At 48.3% G+C, this 19,713-nt stretch overlaps 1 protein-coding gene across 2 annotated transcripts; it reads right to left on the reverse strand.

Annotated features, from left to right (window-relative positions):
* Positions 1-472: 472 nt before the first annotated feature.
* MPL (MPL proto-oncogene, thrombopoietin receptor) lies at positions 473-19,300 on the reverse strand. 2 transcript variants are annotated; one of them, XM_077845375.1, is made up of 12 exons: positions 19,188-19,300; positions 18,907-19,039; positions 18,434-18,612; positions 17,632-17,930; positions 17,077-17,239; positions 16,704-16,830; positions 10,495-10,673; positions 10,198-10,340; positions 7,938-8,097; positions 7,636-7,732; positions 5,525-5,612; positions 473-4,814 (listed from the first exon to the last, which is right to left on the reverse strand). In XM_077845375.1, the coding sequence occupies exons 1-12, from the start codon at positions 19,264-19,266 to the stop codon at positions 4,719-4,721; spliced, it is 1,743 nt and encodes a 580-aa protein (XP_077701501.1). In that variant the 5' UTR covers positions 19,267-19,300; the 3' UTR covers positions 473-4,718. The 2 variants fall into 2 exon arrangements, with proteins under 2 accessions (XP_077701501.1, XP_077701499.1); XM_077845373.1 differs by having other exon boundaries at positions 473-5,317.
* Positions 19,301-19,713: the final 413 nt, after the last annotated feature.

The following is a 19,713-nucleotide window of genomic DNA, read 5'->3' on the forward strand; positions in this document are numbered from 1 at the left end:
GGTTAAGGCTGGTCCCCGGAGGCCCGGAGTCTGAAGGCGAGAGGGGCGGGGCCTAGGGGCCTGGGGGCGGGGCCGGGGCGGGGCCTGCGCCCTCCGGAGCCGCTTCCATTCATTCCTTCCCCGCGTCGGCCCTTCGCCTTGAGGCCGGCCCGTGGGTGGTATTGATGCTACGGAAGTGCCGGAACTCGGTGGAGGGCCCCACAGCCCCGAGCCGTTCAGAGGAGGGAGAGGCGGCAGGTGGGCAGGGGCGGGGAAGTGGTTGGGCAGCTCAGGAGCGGAAAGAAGCCAGAGCTATTAGCTTGTTAGCTTGGTGCCTGCGGGAGCACTGCTAGGAAGGAGCAGCACGCGTGAAACGTGGTTTTGTGGGGCGCCCGGGTGGCTCAGTCGGTGGGGTTGAGCGGCTGCCTTGGGCTCAGGTCATGACCCCAGGGTCCTGGGATGGAGCCCCTCCGTCCCCCCCGCCCCCCCGCATCGGGCTGCCTGCTCAGTGGGGAATCTGCCTCTCCCTCCCCTTCTACCTCTCTCCTGCTTGTCCTCTCTCTGTGTCCAATAAATAAATAAAATTTTTTTTAAAAATTGTTTTGTTGTTGTTTTGCAAATGGGGGAAAATGAGGGTGGGAAAGGCATGAATTCCTTAAGGTCAAGAAGAAAGATCAGGACCCAGACCTGCCTTTCTGGAGATATAAGATTGGGACTGCCTTCTGAGGGCCATTGTGGCTTACCTCCATCCATGGGGCTTTAGAGGTGGCAAGAATTGTAAAGATGCACTAGTCTAATCTGAGCACGGTGCATCCTCCCCATCCTGGCAACATACCCATATTTTACAGATGAGAAAGCCAAGGCCCAGGGGAAGGGATTGCCTGAGCCACACAGTTGGTGGGAAGCCAGGTCTGACTCCCATTCAATCCAGCGCTCTCATAAGGACCTGAATGAATTGTGTGAATATGCTTAGAGGTGAAGCAGCAGTAATAAAGATAATAATGGGTACCATTTATTGGCCATCCACTAACTACCGTGTTTAAAAAGTTTACATACATTATTGACTTTAATCCTTGGTCCCATAAGGCAGATACTCTATTCCCTTTTTATGGAAAAAGAAACTGGGTTAGAAAAAGGTTAGAAACATGTCCAAAGGCACACAGCCAAAAATAAATAGCGGAGCCAAACTATCCGGCTAACACCTTCACTCCTAATCATATGCTGTTTACTGTCCCAGAGAGAGGCTGGAAAAATCATGTTTCTAATAATTACCTTAGATCACTCATGATGACAGAGAAAAATATGGGGCTCTTATCCCAAACTTAATATTGTTATTAATTTTGATTTTGAAGTATTCATGTTTTTTCTTTTTAATTTCCAATTACATGGACGAATTGCGGCTGGAGACAGGGAGACCCTGAACCTCAGAGAATGTAGAAGTTGTTTAGAGTCAAGCTGGTGAAGCTTGGAATTCAATGTGAAGCTAAGGAATTGGGATTTTATCTGCTAGACATTGTGGAATCAGTAAGTTTCTGCATAGAGAGGAGCCAAACAAAACATATCTAAATGCAAGACGTAGCCAACAAACCTCTGGAGTAAGGGTAACTATAGAGAAAAAGAAGGATAGGGGGAAAACCTCAGGGATTTCATACATCTTAAAATAAAGGAATGAAAGGAGTCAGTGGAAATTATACTGACATGGACCGTAAAGAGGGAGGCATTCTAAGATATGCAAAATGGTTAAGAAGAATGATGACAGAAAAGGTCAGGTCTGGCCATTGACGATAAATCATCAGCAACATTGGAGAGAGCTGGATCAGAAGAGTGTGTGCTCAAGGAAAGGGCTGGAGAAAGAAGGCTGGGGATGGGGAACGTGTAGAGGCAGCAAGCATGGGATACTTGCGTGAGAAATTTGAGATTGAGACAGGGACAGTGCATGGGAGCTTGAGGGAACCAGTACCAAGAGCCTATACATGTCTGAAGGTGGAGGCAAAAGAGCCGAGGGAAATGGAAGAAGCCAGGCAAGGGCCAGCTGAGAGAGCAAGGTGCTTGGGTTACCTTACTCAGGAAGAAATGGGATAGAAAACACAGGGAGCTTTCCAGTTAGGAAAGAAAGATCACTGCTTCTCATGTGGAGGGGATGGAGAACAAGAGAAGGATAATTAGAGCCAAAGAGCTGGTTAGATGGGAGGACTCCTACTAGAACTCAAGTCTAGGAAAGCAAAGGGCATGAAAGGAATAAAATACAGGTGACATCCAAGTGGTGGAACAGCCCAGTTGGGATGATAATAAAAATAGCTCAATAAACATCGAGTGTTTACTATGTGCTTGGTATTATGTTAACATTTTTAATCCTAAGGTAGGAAAACACTAGACGAGGAAGAGATCAGGTTCTGAAGAGTGAAGCTAAAGATTTAGGGGTATGGAGTGGGATGGATAGGAAGATCAATCAGCAGACAGGTTGGGTTTAAGGAGAGATACTGGAGGCAGAGATATTAGTTAGCAGGCTGTAGCAATAGCTCAGTGGAGATGGAGGAGATGGACTTAGGAAGTAAAAGTGGTCACGATATGATGGCTAAGTGTGAGTGTAAAGGTGAGAAGTTCAGTGCTGTGGATCTCAATCCTAGTCTTGAGTCCCTAGGACCAGAGTTGGAACCTTGACCATGGCTAGGGGAAGGAAAATGAGTATACTGGATGTCATCCATTTGTCCCATTCAGACATATTCTTATATCCGTCTCTACCATGCCCTGTGCCTTGTGAGGGTGATTTATATGGCCTATATCAATGGATTCCCTTGGGCTTTGGTTCCCGTTTGGGTTCTACTAATTGGAGGATACTATGGATTAAACTTTGTCCACCCCACTCCCTCTAAGTTCATATGTTGAATTACTAAGCCCCAATACCCCAGAGTGGAACCTTATTTGGAAATAAGATCACTGCAGATGTAATTAGTGAAGATGAGGTCATTTGGGTGAGGTCATTTTGGTCATTCAATCCAGGGAGACTGGTGTCCTTATGCAATGGGGAAGCATGGACACAGATACACACAAGGAGAATGTCACCATGTGAAGATAAATGCAGAGATGGGGGTGATGCTTCTACAAGCCAAGGAATGCCACGTTTGCCAGGGAACCCCTAGAAGCTAGGGGAGAGGCATGAACACAGCTCTCAGAAGGAGCCAACCCTAATGATGCCTTGAACTTCTAGCCTCCAGAACTGTGAGACAGTACATTTCTGTTCTTGAAGCCACCAACTTTGTGGTAGTCTGTTCGGCAGTTTTAGCAAACTAATACAGGGGAGAACAATGGGTGGAGGGAGAGTGAGCCAGAGCTATTTATTCCCCTGGCTCTCTCTCTGCCATGGCGTCACAGGTTGGCTCTCTACCAAAGGTCACACTCCAGTCAGGCAGCCCTCTCTTAGAGTGGCTCTCTCCAGATCTAGTAACCACACTCCCCCCTTGCCCCTTGCCCCCTACGGGTGGTACAGTTCCCAGCTGTTGTTAGCCCTGGGGTACGGCACTATTCCTTGACGGTTTTCCTAAGTCCTGCCTCATCTTTATAAATACACCCTTTATTAGACTCTCATCAAGATGCTCAGTTTGAGTGTGCCATCTATTTCTGCCAAGACCCTGATTAACATAGTGGGTATGCTTAGTAGCCCATAAAAAAAAAATACCATTTATTTTCGAGTTTGAATGAATTGGGAGAATCCATAACCAGAATGGCCTAAGCACATTTTTAATAAAGATTTTATTTATTTATCTGAAAGAGAGAGAGAGAGAGAGAGAGAACATGGCGGGGGGATGGGGGAGTGAGGAGCAGAGGGAGAAGGAGAAGCAGACTGCCCGCTGAGCAGGAAGCCTGATCCCAGGACCCTGAGATCATGACCTGAGCCAGAGGCAGACACTTAACTGACTGAGCCACCCAGGTGCCCCTGGCCTAAGCACATTTACTGCTGCGAATGAATGGCTTAGAGAATGAGGGAGCTTAGCATGGGATCAAGGTGGCACTGTCCAGAAAGATTTCCTTCACTTAAGAAACATTTATAAAAAAAAGAAAAGAAAAAAGAAACATTTATGGAAGGCCTACTCTCCTGCACCAAGCACTGCTCTAGGTGCTGGGGGGAAAGAGACAAATAAATCATGGCGCTGTGGCCCTCAAGGAGCTCACATCTAATAGTAGGAGGCAGACACATAAACAATTCCTTGCAGAAAGCATCACAGGTATGGTAGTAGAAGTCAAGGCTGGAGATAAGAACTTTGGAATGGCCAGCTTACAGGAAAGGCAATGGACTCTTGAGGAGCTATGATAATTAAGGGGTGGGAGAGATGCCAGGATAAGAGAACAGGAAGGAATAATTACAATAGTTCAGATATAAACATACTATGTCCTAGGCACTGTGCTCTACTTAGATCAGCTCATTGTCCTCTTCACAACTCTGCGGGGCTCTGTCATTATCTCTGTGTTATAGATGAGAAAATCAAGGCTCAAAGGCTTTAAATTACATGCCCAAGGTTACACAGCTAGCAAGTAGGTAAAAGAGGAATTGAACCTAGCTCTGACTCAAGAGTTTGTGCTTTTAACTACTCGTATACTCAGAGCCAGGAGAGATGGTGATATTATGGAAGCCAAGGTAGGAGAGAATTTAAAGGAGAAATGAGCCGTCACCATGACATGCCCAGAGAGACCAAATAAATTGAGGATTGACAAGACCCTACCAGACATGGCAATTACAGGGTTTAGAGTGAACTGGGCCTGAGTAGTTTCCTTAGCAAAGCAGAAGAACTAACCGAAATGGTCTGAAGAGCAAATGGGAAGTGAGGATGTGGAGATGTCTTCTCAAGGAGTCGAGCATTAGGGAGGAGAGAGAAAACAGGCGAGTTAGAGGAGCTTAGTCAAATACATGAACCCGGCTTTATGTCAGCAGCAGTACCAAACGTTGTCAGTGTCAGGGAGCCCAACTATGAGGACAGACAGAGGGGGATGGACGTGAGGTCTGAGATGTTTGTGTTGTGGGGTTGGGGTGGGTAGGGAGGTTGAAAAAAGAAGTCTGGTGGGTTTGGATCTGTCCAGGGTATGGGGAGAGAGGGGCCTGCCATCAGCTTAGAGGTAAGTAGGAATGGTTGGCGATGTGAGTGGTGCAGTAGGACCCCGACTCCGCCATGGGTGGGCACACACACAGAGGCATGGTCCCCAGGCAAGAAGGGGGCAAGCCTCGGTAGTCCATCTGGGCCTGGGAGGAACACAGGGCCACTGGAGTCTTCTCTGAGGACTTGGGTAGAATTTCAAGGGGGCTGGGTTCTACTTCCTCAAAGGCATCTGAGACTGCAGCCTTGGGCTGGGAGAGATGGTGGGGAAAGGAGTCTGGATTAGAGCAGGTGTGGTGGGGGCAAGACCTGGACTGTGCAGGAAGGAGGGTTAGCTGGGGGCAGGGCCCAGGGATGGTATGCTGGTGGGGCAAGGACCTTGGAAAAGTGGGCAGTGGGGCAAGGATCCAACTCTAGGCAGGGCTGGGAGTGGGGAGTAGCAAAGGGAACACACTCACCGGACTCAGCGCTGCAGCATCCCTAAGGTACTGGCCTAGGACCCGGTGCAGGTCTGGAAGTGAGGGCCACAGGGCGTGCTTCAGGCTCCTTGGGGAGAAGGAAGAGGAGACTGAGTCACAGGGGTGAATTGAGAGGGAAGGGGAGACCACTGAGCTGGGGGTGAGTGAGGCCGAGGTCAGGGAGTAAGGCTTGAAGAAGCAAGAGTCAAGGCAATAAGTGAGATAAGATAGAGGGGCGCTGGTGAGAGGGAGGGGAAGGGGGGGTCAGTGGTGGGAACATGCAAAAAATAGCCCTGCTTCAGGGCCTTTGCACTTGCAAAGGAGCACTCTGCTCCTCTTGATTTGTCATCCCATGTCATTTAGGTCTTTGCTCAACTGCCATCCTGAGGGAGAAGCCTTCCCTGACTGCCATGTCTAAAACAGTACCACCTCCCTTCCCTGTCACTATTTCCTGCTCTGCTTTATTTTTCTTTTTCAGCACTTATTGACTCGTATGCTTATTGTATACACATTAGATTATCATACATGTTTGTGTTTGTCTGTCTCACTCCACGAGCATATAAACTCCATGAGAACACAGAGTTTGTTTGCTGAGTCCTATATCTCTAGGGGATAGATAGCACACTTGTCTGGCTCATAGTAGGTGCTCAAGAAATTAGTTGAATGGGTGAATGAAGAGAACCGGGGGGGGGGTGCTTATTACTAAGTTACTGGGGTAGGTGGTCTCTCTGGGAAGAGGATAGATTAAGGTAAATTGGGGAACCTGCATTGGAAAGACTCGCTGAATAACATTTCAGGTTTCTTTTGCGACCTCACTCACACTTTCCAGGGGAGGAGTGATTTATCTGGCAAGTTGGGGACAGGAAGCTGAGTTTGCCTGATTCAGCAGCATCCCCCAACTGTTTTTGTTGGATCTGACTACCTGCACAGAGGCGACAATCCGGTCTGCTCATACAGATGAGTGAATTAAAAATTCAAAGAAAGACACATTCAAGGAGAGATGAGAGCATAGAGGAGGGACATCTGACCTAGTCTAGGGTTACCGAGAGAGGCTGCCTGAAGGAGCTCCCTTCTGAGATGAGTCTTCAAGAACCAAAAGATGTTACCAGTAGAAGGACTGAGGTGGTGTGGATTCCATCATCATATTTGTTTGTTATATTTTGCTTTTCTATCCTTCTGTTTATAACTTCCCATGACATTTCTCTTCAGCTTTTGTCTTCCCACATAAGCAAGTCATTAGCAACATTTATTTAAGGGTGTGCTATTTGGCAGGCACTGGGCTGAAGATCTAAAGATGACCAAGTAAGGTATAGAGAAGATACATAAAGAAATAAACACTGTAAAATGCTACTGGTACTGTGACAGATGTCTGTACTGGGGCACAAAGAGGGTAGCCAACAGGGGAAGGTTTAGGAAAGGTTTCTAGGAGCTGGTGGAGAAAGTTATTTAAAGATAAAGGGGTATTAGTCATCCAGGGAGCATGTCCCTGGCAGTGAGAAGCAAAACCATTTGACTTATGGAGGAAATCACCAACAGTTTGGCAAGGCTGATGCACAGGGTGGGAGGACGTAGAAAGGCTGGCAAGGGTCAGATTTTACAGAGCCTTGCTTGTCATTCCAGAGCCTGGATTCTATCCTAGGGAGCAAGTAATGAGGCTTAAGGAGGGGAGTGACAAGTTCATGTGGATTTGAGATTATTTGGGTGGCTGTGGGAGGCTAGATTGGAGGCAGAAGAGGGTCTGTTTCTGTAGCCTGACAGTGTCTGTAGGGCTGGAAAAAGAGGACCACTGTTTGAGCGAGGTTTAGGAGGTGGGATGACCAGCCAGGCCAGACTGGATAAAGGGGAGGGAGGTGCCTAGTGTTCGGGTTTGCGTGATGCGTGGGCAGCAGCCCTGTTACTGAGATGGGGAGTCAGGAGGTGGGGTTGCTGGAGGTGTCCCGTATAGCGGCACGTTAGAGAGTAAGGAGGCGTGCGACCCCCAGGGGAGGCGTGCACGAAGTGGCTGAAGCCACAGGTGTGGACATGTGGTCCTCGGTCCTTGGCAGAGTGTAACCCTGGGATGCTCGTTTAGAGGCCTCCCACCCCTGTCCCCTGAGTGACCGGGGCGGTACCTGTAGAGCGCAGGGAACTGCCACCTCAGCAGCAGCAGGCCCAGGAGGGCGCTGACGCCCAGCACCACGAGCAGAGCGGTCACCAAGGTGATCCAGGCTAAGGGACAAAACCAGTCAGATCTCTGCGGCCCTGGGCCGGAGCCCCGCCCCGGCCCCTCAGGCCCCGCCCCCGGCATCACAGGCCCCGCCCCGGCCCCTCCGACTCCGCCCCAGCCCAGCCCAGGCCCGCAGGTCCCGCCCCCAGCCCCAGGCCCCGCCCCTCGCGCAGCCGCAGAGCGCCCGGCGCCCCGCGCGGCCCTCACCGGTCTCGGAGGTGGTGTCCACCCTCACCGGGTCTGACCAGGCGCTCCAGGGGCCTTGGTAGGTGGGGCCGTGGAGCCTGGCGCGCAGCTGTAAGCGGTAGCGGGAGCGCGGGCGCAGCTCCAGGGTGTCTCCCCGGGCCCCGAGAGGCGGCTCCAGCACCTGCGCGGGGGTGGGGGGTGGGGGGCGGGGAGCGAGGCGATGGGCAGGCTCGGGCGGCGGGGCCTCGGCAGCCTGGCATCTTTGGGCCAAAGCCCTACCGCCCTGAATCTCCGGGGATCCCCGCCCCGCAAAGGGCCTCCCAGGCAAAGTACATGCATCCCGGCGGAAACTTGCGAGACGGAGCCGCCTCGCCCTCCCGAGCCCCGAGAGGAACGCGCCCGACACACCGACCTCACCTGCACCGAGAACTAACTACTCCTCCTGACACAAGTGCACCCAGCACTGACCAGGTCCCGCGGGCATCCCGCCAGAAGTGCTCCCTAGGATCCGGGTCAGGCGACGGGAAACCCCGGGCACATTTAGATGCTCAGGGCCACATAGACTGTTCACATGCATCACATACAAGTAACATGCATCCAGCGGCGGATGCCAGGTGCTCAGGATACAGGGACAGATTCGTGTGGACAAGCAGGGAGACGAGCAAACATAACTGCGGGGGATGTCAAGCCCTGTGCTAGGCATCGGGACAGAGGATAAATGAAACATGGTTTCTCACAAGTCTAATGAGGAAGACATGCAAACCCGTAAATAATTACGAGTAATTAGTGCAATAATGGTGATGCAAGTAAGGGAGAATGGGAGCATGAAGAGGCATGTCATGCTGCCTGAGTTGCTTGCTTGGGGGTTACAGAGTAGTTCAGGAACCCGCTAAGCAGGTGGATGGGCAGGCTGGGTGCTCAAAGATGAGCTAGGACAGTGGGGGTAGGGATCTGAGGACTGTTAGTACAATAACCTCAACTTCCGTGTTAATAAATGGAGGGAAGGGACAAGGGAAAAGAAGGAAGAGCCAAGGGTGATTCCAGGGTAAGTGGTAGTGCCACTGTCAGGGAACAAGTAAGTTTGAGGAAGACATACTATATGGTTCCATTTTATTAAGTTCAACAACAGTCAAAACTTATCAATGATACAGTGAGACTAGTGGTTACCTTGGGGTATGTGTGTGGCCGAAAGGGGCAGGAGGAGCTTCTGGGGTGCTAGAAATAACCTATATCTTGATCTGGGCAATGGTTAAATGGGTGTATACATGTACCAATTGATCAATCGTATATTTAAGATCTATGTATTTTACTGAATGTAACTTATACCCCTATAAAAAGGTAAAATAGAGCAGCCCAGGTGGCTCAGCGGTTTAGCACCGCCTTTGGCCTGGGGTGTGATCCTGGGAACCTGAGATCGAGTCCCATGTTGGGCTTCCTCTGTGGAGCCTGTTTCTCCCTCTGCCTGTGTCTCTCCGTCTCTGTGTCTCTCATGAATAAATAAATAAATAAATAAATAAATAAAATATTTTTTTAAAAAAAGGTAAAATAAACTTAGGGAGGAGCAGGAGTTTAGTTTTGGATATACTGGATTGCAATGTCCCAGGGGCCTTTTGTGCAGAGCTGTCTGGTAAGAAGTTATAATACATGCGGTTAGTGAGAATAAAAGTAGAGAAAGTAATATTTAACTAAGTTATATTGAGTACCTTCTATCTGCCAGGCAGTATGCTAAATATTTATACATTTAATTTTTACTAATAACTCTGGAAGATAGGTAGTTGTATCTCCATTTCACCAATGACAAAAGTGAGACTTCCAAAGTTCAGGTAATTTACTTAGGGCATAGAAGTTCCTTTCCATACGGGTGTTGGAATGGTAAGTTTGTGATGGTTAATGCATAGTCATTAAAACTATAAGCAGTTACATAGGGTGAGCATATATATTTATCTAGAAAAAAGTCTAGAATGGGGCTATAGGAAGCATAACATATTCAGGAAGGGTGGAAAAGGAGGAGCCAGGAAAGAGTGAGGAGGTTCAGCCAGAGAAGTAGTTGAGAATCAGGAGACTGATATCCCAAAGGCAAAGGGAGCAGAAAACTTTAAATGGGAGTAGTCAGCAGTGTCAAATGCCAAGGACAGGTTAAGATCCCAGCTGAATCAGATAAACATAGATATACAAACCCAGACACAGGTACATGGATGCCCTCACTCTTGATAACAGATCCAATGAAACTCAGGAATACCCTGTATAGTGAGATCTGTGGGCATTTTTTCCTTGGTCATACCTTCCAGTCTTGATGGCCTTCTCCTGTGTATCGGAGCTGATAGCAGGTCTCTTGGGCTCCCCAGGATGATGGGTGTTGCCATTCCAATTCCAGCTGCCCACTGGAGACCTCCCTCCATTGCAAGTTTGGAGTGGGGATGAGCACTACGGGGATGCCAGCAGGGACTGGCCTAAGCCCTTTTGTGCATGAGATATCATGCCACCAGGGCCATGGGTCAGAAGTGGTGATCCTGGGGCATGGGGTCCGGGGCGGTAGGGGCAGAAAGTGTGTGGGAGGAGAAGGGAAGCAAGTTCTTACCAGCCTGGTGGATCCAGAAAGGGGAGCCCAGGTAGCTGTGAACAGCACCCTGGGCTGTGGTCACCTCCACAAGGATGTGAATAATGCTGTCGTTTCGTGACTTGAAGTGGCAGCGGGAGAACCGGGAGGGCTGTAATCCTGGATTTTTCTCCTCTTCACACTTCTCCCAAATGGGATCCCTAAGAATCATCCCCATGGAGTCATTGAGCCAGACCTACCTCCATACTAATCCTGATAAATCCCATCCCACGGGATATGGCCTGTAGGGATTATAATCTAAATCTTCCCTTGGATGAACTTCCAAAGCTTTCTGTCTTCCTGCCATGATGTTTTGTTTTCGGAAGTTGACTTTGGTGTCCAGCCTCTTCCCCTTAAGCAAAGAGCTAAATGATTCATGAAAATAGCCTGGGCCCTAGAGTTCAGGTCTTGGCTTATTGGTGTACTACTCTGGTAAATGATTTCTCTCTGCTCCCATTTCCTCATCTGTAAAATGGGTTAATAATCCTTACTTCACAGGATTGTTTCAAAGAGCCTTCATCTTTCTGGTGGAAAGATCATATTTTTCATCTCGTGCAGTAGGCCTGTTAGTCACCTCTCTATGTTCTACTATTAGATGATTACAATAGCCTCCCAACTGGCTCTTCTGCCTTCGTTTTCACCACTCCCTTGTGGAGTTTGTTCTCCACAGAGCCACCTGAATTTGCTTCCAAAACGTTGATTTGAGGATGTCCAGAAGATATCACCAACCTGTCCATTTGTTTGAACCTTTCCCACTACCACATTCAATGAACCACCTCGATCTCTGGCCTGGATTAAGGCAAACGTCTAACTGGTGGCTCTCCTTCTACCTTTACTTCTTCATCATTTCACAGAGAAACATATCTTTTTAAAAGGAAAGTCATATTACATCACTCTTCTGCTTGAAATCCTTCGGTGGCTCCCTGTCCCCCCTTGAATGAAAGCCAAACTCCATGCCAGGGCCCACAGGACTCCATATGATTTAGTTCCTCCCTGCCTGGCCATTCATATCTCCTATAATGCTTCTTCTTCTTTTTTTTTTTTTGTTTAATGCTTCTTTTTTTTAAAAATTTAATTCAAATGGCAACCATATAGTATAACATCCAGTTCATCTCCTATAATTCTTTTTTTTTTTAAGATTTTATTTATTCATCAGAGACAGAGAGAGAGAGGCAGAGACACAGGCAGAGGGAGAAGCAGGCTCCATGCAGGAAACCCGATGCGGGACTCGATTCCGGGACCTGGGATCACCCCCTGAGCCGAAGGCAGACACTCAAGTGCTGAGCCACCCAGGCGTCCCCATCTCCTATAATTAACACCAGTGTGCCACCCTTCATCTACATGGGCTGCCTTGCTGTTCTACAGATGTGCCCCGTACACCGCGTTTGCACTTCACCTTGCCCTGGATTACTCTGACTCTAGATCTCCATGTGACTCATTCTTTTTTTGCCATTTAGGCCTCCACTCCCTGTCTGCTCCTTGGTGAGGCTTTCTCTGACCACACAATCTAAATTAGCACCCATCCCCCATGCTCTCACTTAGTCTCTGTCATATAACCTGTTCCGTGGTCTCTTTACTTCTTTTTCAGCCCTCCCTTCCTCTTCCGCCAACAACAATGGAAGCCCCAACAATATGGAAACTTTTCTGTTTTATTTGGCACTCTACAGTGTGGCACATAGCCACCCTCAATAATTATTTATTGAACAAATGAATCATGTCTCCTTCCTGATTACAATTCCTAAATGGCTAGCTATTACTAAAATTATTTACTAATGAATTTATGTATTTACTTCTTTATTCAACAGATAGTTGATCCATGTGCCAGGCACTGTCCTAGGCCCTATGAATATATAGAGGAATAATCAAGGAGCTCTCATTCCAGTGGGAATGGTAGAAAAACAGACAGATGGTATTTTTCTATGGTGTGTACAGCCTGGTTTGAGGGGTATCAAGGAGGAAAAAAAAAACCCTTTTTTAAAAAAAAGACTATTTATTCATTCATGAGAGACATAGAGAGAGGCAGAGACATAGGCAGAGGGAGAAGCAGATTTCTCAGAGGAAGCCTGATGCAGGACTCAGTCCCAGGATGCTGGGATCACGCCCTGAGCCAAAGGCAGATGCTCAACCACTGAGCCACCCAGGCGTCCCATCAAGGAGGACAATCTAACCCAGATGGGGAGGGTCAGAGAATACTTCCTGGACAAGGCAGTGCTTGGACTGAGTTTTGGACTATAAATAGGATAGGCAAAGGGGATAAACAGGCATCCCAGGCATATGCTTGTGCACAGATAAGAGATATGGTGCTTTGGGGGAAATTCTAAGTGGTACAGAATGCTCTTAGCTTAGAGGGCCTAGTGGTGAGTGGTAAGTGGCAGAGGGCAGACTAGGTCGTGGATAGCCTTATGACTTTTTTTTTTTAAGATTTTATTTATTTATTAGAGAGAGAGAGAGAGAGAGAGAGAGAGGAGAGAGAGAGGCAGAGGGAGAAGCAGGCTTCATCATGCAGGGAACCTGACATGGGACTTGATCCCGGGCCTCCAGGATCACGCCCTGGGCTGAAAGCGGCGCTAAACCGCTAAGCCACCGGGGCTGACCCCTTATGACTTTTTTAAGGAGCTTGAACTTAGTCTTGGAGTAATTATGGATTGTAGTAATGTAGTAATATGTAGCAATTTAAGGATTTTAAACAGAAACTTGTCAAAATTAGCATTGTACTTTGGGAAGGTCACTGTCACCACACTTTGTAGGAAAGAATGTGTGAGGGCAGACTAGAAGCAGGGAAATCCAATAGGACACTTTTATGGTCTCCACGTATGAAGTGATGAGGACCAGAAACAGGGTGGTGGCAAGTAGGGTGGAGGAAAAGAGATGGATTCAGGGGATACTGAAGAGGTAGAGATGACAAGACTGTTTCTGATTGGACCTGGAGGGTGGGGAAAAAGCAGAAGTCCAGGGTGACTTTCATGTTTCAGGCCCAGAAAACTGAGTTGATGGAGGACAAAAGGAAGAGGAGCAGGTTTGGGTAAAAAAAATGGTGATGTCAGTTTTGCTTCCCTTTAATCCATTCATGACACCTCTAGACTGTGGAAATCTGTGCAGTTATTAAAAAGAATCAGTTACATCTTTTTGCAATGGGCTCCAAGACACATTTTTAAGGAAAAAAAGTAAGTTGGCAAACCATATATATAATGTGATCCAATTTATACTGAAAATTAAATGTTATCTATAGATATGTGTAAGTACATAGAAAAACTGCAAGAATACATTAAAACTGTTAATGGCGGTTTCTTCATGATTTATTAATTTAGCAATTTTTGCTGAGTAACTGCTAAGTTCCAGGCACTGTGGTAGGTGAGAATACATTAATGAGTAAAAGCAGACATTGACTTTGCCCTTAGGGATCATGTATAGTCAAGATGAGCTTTTCTCAGGGCGCCTGGGTGGCTCAGTCGGTTAAACGGTTAGACGTCTGCCTTTGGCTCAGGTCATGATCCTGGAGTCCTGGGATCGAGCCCCACTTTGGGCTCCGTGCTCAGCGGGGAGCCTACTGCTCCCTCTGCCCTTCACCCCACCTGTGCTCTCTCTCTCTCGCTCATTCTCTTTCTCTCTCAAATAAATGAGTGAAATCTTAAAAAATTAAAAAAAAGATCATCCTTTTTCAACTGGAGTCCTGAGACAGAATGATATTATCAGTTAAATAATCACATACAGTATAAATGTAAAATTGTAACTATGATAAGTACTTAGGAAGGAGAGGTATGTGGTACAATCAGGTGCTATTGGACCTGATGAAGAAGACCAGGAGCCAGTTCCCTGAGGAGGTGACATTTGAGTTGAGACATGAAGGATAAGTAGAAGTTAGGACAGGAGGGCTGGGTAGACAGCATGTATAAAGACCTGGAGGTGGGAGACAATGTGGCAGGTAGAAGAAATAAAGACTTGTAGAGAAGAAAAGGCAGCATGGTGTAAGAGGAAGCTGAAGGCATTTGTAGGGGCTGAGTCTTTTAAGTACTCTGTGAGGCCACAATAGGGTTCTTCTTCTTCTTTTTTTAAATTCCAAGATCAGTGGGGAGTTGTTGAAGATTTTTAAGCAGAGACTGTTGTGTTCATTTTTACACTTTAAAAGATAACTCTGGCTTCTAAGTGGAGAATAATTTGAAGGATTTAAGAGGTGATCAGTTAATAAGTCTTCTCAGTAGCTCAAGTGAGACATCACGATGGCTCCTACTAGGGGAATGGCAATGATGAACAAAAGTGGACAGATTCTGGAGATATTTAGTAGGTAAAGCCAACAAGATTTGGTTTTAACTTTCTTACACCACACACAAAAATAAATTCAAAATGGATGACAGACAGTACTCCATCAAAATCCTAGAGGAGGACACAGGCAGCAACCTCTTTGACCTTGGCTGTAGCAACTTCTTACTAGACATGTGGCTGTAGGCAGGGAAAGAAAAACAAAAATGAACTATTGGGACTTCATCAAGATGAAAAGCTTCTGCGCAGTGATGGAAACAATCAACAAAACTAAAAGGGAACCTAATTGGGGGGGGTGCTGGGTGGCTCAGTGGTTGAGCATCTGCCTTCACCCCAGAAGGAATCCTGGGATCCTGGGATGAGTTCCACATCCGGCCCCCCACAGGGAGCCTGCTTCTCCATCTGCCTATGTCTCTGCCTCTCTCTCTGTGTCTCATGCATAAATAAATAAAGTCTAAAAAAATAAATAAAAGGCAGCTTCCAAAATGGGAGAAAATATTTGCAAATGACATATCTGATAAAGGGTTAGAATCCAAAATCTATAAAGAACTTAACAAATTCAACACCCAAAGAACAAATAGGCCAATTAAGAAATGGACAGAAGACATAAACATTTTTCCAAAGGAGACATACAGATGGCTAACAGGCATATGAAAAGATGCTCAAAATCACTCATCATCAGGGAAATACAAATCAAAACCACAATGAGAGAAAAAAAAAAAAAACACCACAGTGAGCTACCACCTCACACCTGTCAGAATGGCTAAAATTATCAACACAAGAAACAACAGGTGTTGGTGAGGATGCAGGGGAGAGGGGAACCCTCACACTGTTGACAGGAGTGCAAACTGGTGCAGCCACTCTAGAAAACAGTACGGAGGTTCCTTGAAAAGTTAAAAATAGAACCACCCTATGACCCAGCAATTGCACTACTAGGTATTTACCCAAAGGATACAAAAATACAGATTCGAAGGGGTACATGTACCCGATGTTCATAGCAGCATTATCAATAGTAGCCAAACTATGGAAAGAACTCAAATGTCCATTGACTGATGAATGGATAAAGAAGATGTGGGATATATATATATATATATATATATATATATATATATATATATATAACGCAGCCATCAGAAAGAACAAAATCTTGCCATTGGCAATGACATAGATGGAGCTAGAGTGTATTATGCTAAGTGAAATAAGTAAGTCAGAGAAAGACAAATACCATATGATTTCATTCATGTGGAATTTAAGAAATAAAACAGATGAACATATGGGAAGAAGAAAAGAGAGGGAAACAAACCATATGAATCTCTTAATGAGAGAGTACAAACTAAGGGTTGATGGAGGGAGGTTGGCAGGGGATGAGCTAGATGGGTGATGAGCATCAAGGAGGGTATTGTGATGAACACCGGGTGTTGTAAGTGATGAATCACTAAATTCTACTTCTGAACCCAATAGTACACTATAGGTTAACTATCTAGAATTTAAATAAAAATCTGAAAAACACAAACTTGGTTTTAGATTGGGTGTGGGGGGAGTGACAGATCAGTGAGGTGCTTGGTGGTAATTCTTGAAGGTGAAATCTTAATTGGATTTGCTGGTGGAGGGGTTCAGTATGCATTTGAGTATGGGAAGGCCATTCAAAGTTTAACAAAGGTCACTCTGTCAGCAGCATGAGGGATAAACTGCAGGTGAATGAGAATGTAGGTTGTTGCAGTGGTTCAGGTGCTATGATTAAATCTGGGCTAAACCCAGGCCAATGGGGATGGAGAGAGGCTGAGAAGGTAAAATACCTATTGGAGGATGAGAGCATGGAGGCCAGTTGGTCTGGGGACAAGGGAGGGGAGTGAAGAGGACCAAGAGCTATCTCTCCCCTTCTGCATGATCGTGCCTCTCTCCCGTGACGTCCCAATCAGCAGTTCAGCTCTCACCTGTGTCCGGGGCAGCACCGTGCCCTGCTGTGATAGAAGAAGCCTCGGGAGCTAGCGTGGTCCCGTTGCTGCCACTGACAGGTAACATTCTTCAGGTTCAAGGTAAAGCACTGCAGTCCGATTTCCACTGAGTTAACAGAAGGAAGTCCCATTAGGGCCAACACGTTCCCACTCTCCAGATCATCTTTAGCCACATAACTGGGAATATTTACCCCCCTTCTTTGTTCTCTCCCCAAATATGGTTCACTCTGTCCAGTGGCAAGTTTGAAGTCATCAGGAAGCACCACAGTTCCTAGAGCTTCCATATCCATTCCACACCTCCTAGAGATCTTTTCTATCGCCTCCCCATCTTCCCACTCTTGTGTTGACTCACCTGCATCTCCAGGCAGGTCCACGGTTGCAGGGAGGGACCAGGATCCCCAGGAGCCATGGAGGGAGACCCCATCGGGTTGGCTGCGCAGCTGGAGCCAGTAGGATTTACCCGGCTGGAGCCCCGAGATGAGACAACTTCCACTCCTCACTGTTAGAGATGAAGCCTTGGGAGAAGAATCCCAGCCTCAGAATCTAGGTCTGCCTCAACTGAGACAACCTCCATCTCTTATATTTGAAGCCCCATAGCATACCTGTGGAGAGATGCCCAGTTCCTCACTGGATAGATATGCACACAGACTAGGGGCCAGGTGAGTGGGTTTCAGGTGGTGTTCAGAGCTTTCTAGGGAAATCACCATTAACTCAAAGGCCTGAAACACTCAATTCTGTTGGTGTGAATGACCCAATGTGGGAGATTCCTAAATTGATATGGCTCCCAAGCCCATACTAACTCCCCAAGCACCAGCCCAGTCTGGAATCCCCAAAGTATGGCCTTCCCTTTCTTGGGGCAAAATCTGGGGGAGGATGTAGAAGGTGGGGTAGAAGAAGGCTAGGATACTTCTCTAGTTGGGAAGGTCTGCTCTGGTCCATCCTGTTGGAGCATCATGGGCTGAACACATGGAGGCTGGTGCAGAGCTGGGTCTGGGTTCAGTCTCTGCAGAACTGGACAGCAGGTTTCTTTGGGCAGCAGCTGCATGACTGTGGGACCAATGGAACTCCTGGGATCCTTGGGGCCATAGCGGAGTTCATGCCTCAGGAAATCACTGATTTCGGGAGCTGGGGCCTCCCAGCTGATCTGAAGTTCCCCTGGCTGGCTCCCGCCAGAAGCCTTAATGATATCTGGGGGAGCTGGCAGGCCTGAGGGGCAAGACAGGGTACGTGAGAACTCTCTGAGTGCCACAGTTGATAGTTCAACCCATGGACTGTAGGGAGGGGAGCTGGAAGCTGGCTGGGACAGCCCGTGGATTCTAGATCACAGGCCATTGCTCTTGGAGGCCAGGGCAAGGAGGTTCCTTGGCCTGTTCTCCTTTCCTCATCAGAACAGTGACTCCACTGCAGGTTTGTTAGCCTCAGTGCCCTCATCTCTGTGTCCTTGTCACCTAGCACAGTAGGTGTTCTGTAACCGTTGAATGAGGAAATGAACAGGTTAACGATGGGGGGTGGGGCACAGGTTGTCTCTGGTATGAAATGAAGTCCAGCTCTGGTTGCCAAGAATGATACGGGGGTCCTGAAGGAGCTCTGGCGGTCTGCTAATGAAGGGCATCCGCATTGCCCTCAAAGGGCACAAACCAGGCTGATCCTAGGAGCTGGACTGAGGGCAGCAGAGAGAGGGGCCAGGGTGACAGGAGGGTGGCCCTTACCCACACTGTCCACATAGAGTACCCGCTGGGTCAGAGTCTGGTTCAGAAACACGTTCTTCACCCACAGGTGCAGGGGGAAGAAGAGGCGAACTTCCTCCTGGGCTGGAAACTGACACACGTATCGGGTTCCAAAGGGGAGCACGCTCTGGGAGCTCAGAGGGCAGGCGCGGGGCTTCTCCCTGTGGGCGTAGGAGGAGTCTGCTCTGCCTCCATGGCCACCTTGACAGGCTCCAGCGACCCAGGTCTGGGCCCAAGCCCAACTTCTATTTCCATTACTGCCACTTTTCTACTCAGTGCCTGGGACAGGTGGGGTTGGGGGGTATGGGGGGCTGGGGCTGGGGCTGGCCAAAGCACTCTGTTCAGTGGCTACTGAGGGCATGTGGTCCTCTGATAGGGCCAGAGGCGGGGGAGCTACAGGAGCCGGGGTAAATGCAGGGCGGATCCAGGGGCCTGTGGCACAGCCCAGCACGTACTCTGGGTAAGCATACAGCAGCTGGTATGTTCCATTGGGCGCTGCCTCTTCCTCATCCCAGAAGCAAGTGAGGTCCTCAAATGTTCGAGAGAAACAGTTCAGAGGCTCTGAATCCAAGGCCAGCAAGGAGGCACCTGAGGAACAGCTGGGGAGTTGGGCTCTGGTCCTCCCAGGCGTGTTTATGGACAAGAATAAGGGACTGCTGGGCACCTCCTACCTTGCACCCCTCCCAGGGCTCCCTCTTCCTGGGTATAGGTGATCTCCACCCTCCATACACCTCACCTTGGCTGGTGACTTGTGCCAGGTTTTGGGGGGCCAGGAGGAGGCAGGAGGTGACCACCAAGAGGGCCCAGGAGGGCATCTTCTCCGGCGCTGTATGCCTGCCTTAGCCCATCCTCCCCTCAGGAAGCCGGGCCCCAATCCCCTCCCAGGCCAGCCCCTCAGGTTCCTGTCAGATACAGCCCCACGTCCTGTCCCTGTCCCTGCCCCTGTGGGGCCCGTCCAGACCACACTGGGGCCAGGGGCCAGGGGAGGGGGAGTGGGAGTGGGCAGGAGCGTAGGAGGAATTCAAAAGAGAAGATATAGGCCTTTGAGTGCCGGAGGGAGATGGGGGTTACATTTCTGACCATGTCCCAGAAGGAGACGGAGCCTCTGGGTGCGTCTCTGTCAACTATTCCAGAAGAGTGTAGTATCCACAAGAAGAGCAACATTTACTGAGCATTTACTATGCTGCTCTGTGTCCAGGACTTTATTGCCTCAGCTCATCCTCACACTAGTCATATTTCCATTATGGAGACGAGGAAACTGA

Source organism: Canis aureus, chromosome 13 (genome assembly GCF_053574225.1).
Source record: "Canis aureus isolate CA01 chromosome 13, VMU_Caureus_v.1.0, whole genome shotgun sequence".
In the NCBI taxonomy this organism is placed as follows: domain Eukaryota; kingdom Metazoa; phylum Chordata; class Mammalia; order Carnivora; family Canidae; genus Canis; species Canis aureus.